A 6,151-nucleotide genomic window follows, 5' to 3' on the forward strand; every position below is an offset into this window, starting at 1 on the left:
CTGGATTCCCCCTTTCCTGGCTCAGCGGACGGCTTCACCAACCTGCCATCCCACGCCTGGCTAATCTGAGTGGCCGTTTGGTGCTCTCGGCTCCCGCTCTACATCAGCGAACAAGTCGGCATCTCTGGCTCGGGGCCAAACAGGAGGGACCTGAGCGCCCAGCGCACACCGAGACCCGCAGAGCCCTAGCGGCCGGTCGCATCGCCGAACTACGTTTCCCACAGTACTCGGGGAAGCCGGGGCCGCCGAGGTGCGGCCCACCCCCCGCCCCCCCACCCCCGCTCAGGCTCGCGCGGAGCCTCCTGGGAGTTGTAGTCCTGGCCGCTCGCGCCGGCGCTCCTGAGGGCTCGTTGTCGGCCTTTGTCTGTCTGCGGGCGCGCGCCGCTGCGGTGAGTGAGGCCGCCGGCCGGGTCCGTACGCCCGAGCGAGGCGGGGCCCCGCCTGCAGGCCGCGGTCCCTGAGCCCCCTGCGGCCTTGAGTAGGCCTGGCCAGCTTGGACTCCCCAGGGCAGCCAGCTGCGAGGGGAGAGGTCTGCGGCCCGCAGGAAAAGGTCCAGCTGGACCAGAGAAAGGGGTGCTGAGGCCCAGCGCGCAGGGCCGGCCCGGGGGTTTGCGGGTGGGGGCAGACCTGAGGCGGGAATGGAGAGTCTGTCGGTAGGAGCAGGGGTCCCTCCGCCGCACAGCACGGCCGGGTGTGGAGCAAGGCCCTGCACCCCGAGACGCGGGAGGGGGAGACCACAGGCAGGTGTGCCCCGGGGCCCGCGGGGAGGGTTTCAGAAGACGCACAGGAGAAAGTGCAGTCTCTCTGAGGTGGGTGAAAGGGAGAAAGGACAAACTTCGTTGGGTGGAGAATAGGAAAGGACAAAGTGGATTCAAGTGTGCAGAGAAAATAATCACCCCTCCCCAGAATCTCCTAATCCTTAAACTATCCCTCAAGAAAGCAACTATCCTAGTCCTCTGCTGTGGACTCTCAACTTTAGGCCTTAAATCTGTAGGTCATGTCAGAGGCCCTTCACATTTGGTTCTTTTATTCTCCCAAGAGCTACTTGATAATACAGTGTTATCAGACTATTTAGTAAGTGAGGAAATAGGGTCAGGGCTGTTTGGTTACTTGCCCAGTGTCATTTAAGGGGAGAGAAGGGTAATCCAAGTCTCTCATGGCCTAATTCTGAGCTCTTTCCACAGGATATAATGGCCTTTCTGATAGGAAAAGCAGTATTTTCTACTATAAAGTGACTTTATCCAAAATCTTCAGGAAATTGATTCCTCAGATTCGTGGAATCTAGGGAGAAAAATACAACAACTTCTCTTTATTAATCAAGGAGGTTCCTGAGACACAGCTGAGCTGTTTCTTGTTGAATATCTCACAACATGTGGAGAGGCACAGCTGTAAGTGCTGCCCACACGTTCTGACCAAACTATTTGCTGGACTAACCAGAGACAGAGTCCAACCTCAGGTAGCAGGTACCTATATACTTTCCACTGACTCTTGATGGATGTGTGGTTGAGCAGTAACACCTTCCACTTCCAAATGAACGGTGTTGTAGTGTCCTGACACTCTGATAGGGCATTGCTTTGTGTCTTGTACTGCAAATTGGAGCTGAGTCCTCCAGATAGTTTAAATGCCTCTCCAGTCATCAAAACATGTAGCAGAAAGGGCAGTTGTCAAGAAGACCAGGTGTTTGGGTTAACAAAGAATTGTAGTATCACACTGCTATTTCATTAAATCAGGAGGCCAGCATTTTCATGGGACATAGTAGAGGGAAACAAAGATTATACACTGGACCACTGCATAAATAAAGTGTAAGTATTCAGTAATTAGGGTCCTGAAATAAGAATTCCCCCCCCACCCCCCCCCCACACAAAAAAGAAAACCCCCACAAAATAAAAAAGGATAATATGGAACACGAGGATTTCTAGGATCTGGAAGAATAGTAAGGTCTGGTCAAGCTCTGTTCCATTCTATTTCACTTTATAAGAATTCTCACCAGCTTTTTAGTGACGAGAAAGTAGAGAATTGTCTGGACATAGGCTTTGGATCCAAAAAGTCTTGGATTTGAGCCTTTGCCTCACCTTGACTCCTTACTGGCTCTGCGAATAGGGGCAAGTTACTTACCCTAATCGGTGTGCCTTGGGCTTGGTTTTGGAGTCTGAAGTAGGTCTTTCTTTCTCCAAGAATTGGCAAGTATTTATAGTTCCTCAGAACTGGTATTCTCATACCTTGAAGCATCTGGAGCCTCCTAAGAAGTGCCAAAAGGAAATATGAAATCTCTTGTTCTGTCCTAATAACCTAGAGGGGACTGGAGAGGAGAGCTGGAGCCATTTCAATCATAGAATCAATCATGATGGCAGAAATTTTTTTTATATTCTGAATTCCTTTGGAGGCTTGGAGGATAGAATAGCAGGCTGTTAGGCAGGGGAAGGAAGTGGACGATTCCAATCACATGCTAAGGCTAAGCTAAGGTACAAATAGGACGGACCATTATCTTGGCACTGGCAAGAAAAGATACTTGTTTGCTTTATGTCTTCTCTGCTTTCCCACCTCCTGCTTCCTCCTGGACTCATTTAAGTGGTCATGGTACCTTTTGGCTCATTTTGCAGTTACATTGTAGGTGACTGACATTACCTCAGGCAATCAAGATTTCCTCCATTCACTCATACCCCAAACTGGAGCTCCTGTTGACTTTATTCTCCTCACTTATCAATTCTCCTGTCCTTTCCTGTTTGTTTTTGTTGTTCTGTTTTGTTTTTGTTTGTTTGTTTTTCCCTCCCCAGGTACTCAAGAACAGCCCATGGAAGAATCATATGAAGAGGTGGTGATTAAGGTCATACAGCAGGAGTGGACATGTTTGGATTTCCAACAGCTACTCTGCTGGACTGTCATGGAAGATATGCCCAGAATGTAGCATTTTTCAGTGAGTCAGTTGATTGCTGGGATGCCCTCAACTCATAATAATCAGTGTCCCTGTTCTCAGCACTAGTCAACAGGCTGAGGATGCAGAGAAGATGTTCCTTTGGTGGAGCTCACCGTTTCTAGGGATTACAGGGAAAGCCTACAAACTGGAGTTAGAAATAGTAGAAACAGAGCACAACAGTCTTGATATGGAGGTAGTCTCTGAGAGAATGAATGAGCAGTTTTAAATCTCAGCACAATCATTGAATAACAAGTTGAAATCTCCCTAGGATGACTCCAAGAAAACTATTATTAGTGATAAATGGACCCATATTTAAAGTGCAGTAGAAGGCTCATATGCAGGGCAGTACTGGAGAGTACTGTCAATATCCGCATAGGAAGTGTTGAGAATAACTTCCAAACCAAAATAGACTTCAGTTCCACCATAGCTTAGCAGATTGAAATAGCATGGATTTTAAAGGGAAAAATTCCTTGGATCAGACTCTGTGATAGCCCTGACTTGATCTGTGGTATCAGACAAGTTATTTAACTTTCTTGTGCTCCAGCCTCTTCATCTGTAAAATGGGACAATAAGCTCTATCTTGCAGGGTGCAGGGATTAGAATTAATAGATGTAAAGTACCAAGGATTCTGCTACATATATTCTGATATCATGGAGCCTACTCCACTGTTAGGAGAGCAGACTAGAGCAGAAGTGGATTTCTCATGAAACTAATGAAACAAGGTTCAGGATCTTTCCCTTACACTGGTCTCTTCAAGGCCTTGTCCCTACTTTTATACTGTTTCTTAATGAAATCCATCCAAAATTTTAAAGCTTTAGGCCCTACACAACCTGGATCCACACCTGTTTTGGTGTCAGAACTTGGGTATGGCACTAATTTGATCGTATATAGTTTTCTTAATTTTTCTGAGCCTGTTTTCTTATCTGTAAAATGGAAATAACCATGTCTATACACAATACTATTTGGGAGGCTAAATTAAACTAAATGTAGAGGCAGTACACTGCTATGGAGCATGCCTGAATCCCAAGTCTATGCTTACCTAGCTGCACAATCTTTGACAACCTCCCTATACTTTCACTTCCTTAACTGTAGCAATAGAATGTTTTCAGGATTAAATTATCTATGCAAAGTTTATAGTATAATATCTGGCACATTATAAGCACTCAAAGCATTGTTTCTTTTTTCCCTGTTCTTCTCACTCAGCATATTGGTGCCTCTTACATGACTTCCCTCTCATTTTACCAGATGTGATGACAGAAGCCCACCACAAATATGATCACTCTGAGGCCACAGGATCCTCAAGCTGGGATTTCCAGAATTCTTTCAGAAGAGAGAAGCTGGAACAAAAATCCCCAGATTCTAAGACACTACAGGAAGATTCACCTGGAGTGAGACAGAGGGTCTATGAGTGCCAGGAATGTGGAAAATCCTTCAGGCAAAAGGGTAGTCTAACGTTACATGAGAGAATCCACACTGGTCAGAAGCCCTTTGAGTGTACCCACTGTGGAAAAAGCTTTAGGGCCAAAGGCAATCTTGTTACACATCAACGAATACACACAGGAGAGAAGCCCTATCAGTGCAAGGAGTGTGGGAAAAGCTTTAGTCAACGAGGTAGTCTGGCCGTTCACGAAAGGCTCCACACTGGACAGAAACCCTATGAGTGTGCTATTTGTCAGAGAAGCTTCAGAAATCAAAGTAACCTCGCTGTTCACAGAAGAGTTCATAGTGGTGAGAAGCCCTATAGATGTGATCAATGTGGAAAAGCCTTCAGTCAGAAAGGAAGCTTAATTGTTCATATCAGAGTCCACACTGGCCTGAAACCCTATGCCTGCGCACAATGCAGGAAGAGTTTCCACACCAGAGGGAATTGTATCCTGCATGGCAAAATCCACACAGGAGAGACACCCTATCTGTGTGGCCAGTGTGGGAAAAGCTTCACTCAGAGAGGGAGTCTGGCTGTGCACCAGCGAAGCTGCTCACAAAGGCTCACCCTATAACCACTCTCATCAAAGGAAGTTCTCTTTATGAATTAACAGCATAAAATCCCCTGAGATTAAACAACCTATTCAATTTTACAGAATGAATGGAGACTCCTTCAGAAAGATCATCATTGGGTAGAGCAAACTGACTTTTCTCCCTTCCCCCAAATGAATATCAAAAATAAATGTCTTGTTTATTATCGTTATCATGTATGATTCATAATTTGTCCACTTATTTTGACCTAAGGTCAAAATTTGACCCAAGGTACCACCATTAATCTAGTACACAATTGGAGATTTATGTAGCAGATACAGATTTTAAATTTGCAATTGACACCATCAGCCTGTTAAAAAAGTCAGCCTCTTAGCAATCCCAAGATTATTTTCTTCTCTACATATTCAAATTAATCTTGTTTTGCATTCAAGACCACTGGGCAGAATTCATGAGGCAAATCTAATAACCCTCATATTGAATATTATCTGAATGGTAGTCTCAACAGCATATTCTAACAAATCACCCATGTTCATAGCAGAGGCCCTAGCCTTTCCTTACAAAAATAGGATCCCTTCCAAGCCTGCACTGTGGTTTACTTCAGTCTTCCACTCCTAACTGGGATTGAGATAACTTGCCTATAGCCAAAGAGCAGACAACTATCTACAATAGTTGACACAATGACTCTCACTCCCTTTTGGCAACAGTAGCAATATCTCAGAGTTAGAGTCACCTAGTAAGGGCATAAGTGTCCTCATTACTGAGCTCAAATTTGTAGTCCATAATAAAGTTCCAGTCCTCCAACAACATAATCCTCTTCCTCCTACACAGATACATGCATGCACACACAGAAGAAATTTGGAAAGTAATAGTTTTTTACCTCTAGTGGATGAGATTTGAGGAATAGTGGAGAGAAGTTGGTTTTGAGGGGGAATATCCAACTTTTTTAACTTTAGCCATCTCTAAATTTTCATTCTCAGCTTTTATGTAATTAAAATGATGAATGATGTAGATAGAGTGGTTTTCTTGATAAGATACCATTCCATTCTTTACCCTATAAGCTGTAGGTTCCTATAGACTATAGGCTCCCTCTAGTAGATCCTATAGGCTGTAGGCTCCTTAATCCAAGAAGCTTAACAGAAAATCTTGAGAGAGGTAAATTTTATCGAAGATCTTTAGGCATAGAAACACTATGAGTTTGAATAATAATACAGTAATACTCCTAAAGATACCCTGATAATTTTTTTATAAATTTATTTATTAGTT

At 44.6% G+C, this 6,151-nt stretch overlaps 1 protein-coding gene across 3 annotated transcripts; it reads left to right on the forward strand.

Annotated features, from left to right (window-relative positions):
* Positions 1-321: 321 nt before the first annotated feature.
* ZNF32 (zinc finger protein 32) lies at positions 322-5,099 on the forward strand. 3 transcript variants are annotated; one of them, XM_024739056.1, is made up of 3 exons: positions 322-389; positions 2,775-2,914; positions 4,118-5,099. In XM_024739056.1, the coding sequence occupies exons 2-3, from the start codon at positions 2,845-2,847 to the stop codon at positions 4,909-4,911; spliced, it is 864 nt and encodes a 287-aa protein (XP_024594824.1). In that variant the 5' UTR covers positions 322-389; positions 2,775-2,844; the 3' UTR covers positions 4,912-5,099. The 3 variants fall into 3 exon arrangements, with proteins under 3 accessions (XP_024594824.1, XP_024594826.1, XP_024594825.1); XM_024739058.1 differs by having other exon boundaries at positions 4,160-5,099; XM_024739057.1 differs by lacking the exon at positions 322-389 and adding an exon at positions 646-1,802.
* Positions 5,100-6,151: the final 1,052 nt, after the last annotated feature.

This window comes from Neophocaena asiaeorientalis, unplaced genomic scaffold, assembly GCF_003031525.2.
Source record: "Neophocaena asiaeorientalis asiaeorientalis breed wild unplaced genomic scaffold, Neophocaena_asiaeorientalis_V1.1 scaffold202, whole genome shotgun sequence".
In the NCBI taxonomy this organism is placed as follows: Eukaryota; Metazoa; Chordata; class Mammalia; order Artiodactyla; family Phocoenidae; genus Neophocaena; species Neophocaena asiaeorientalis.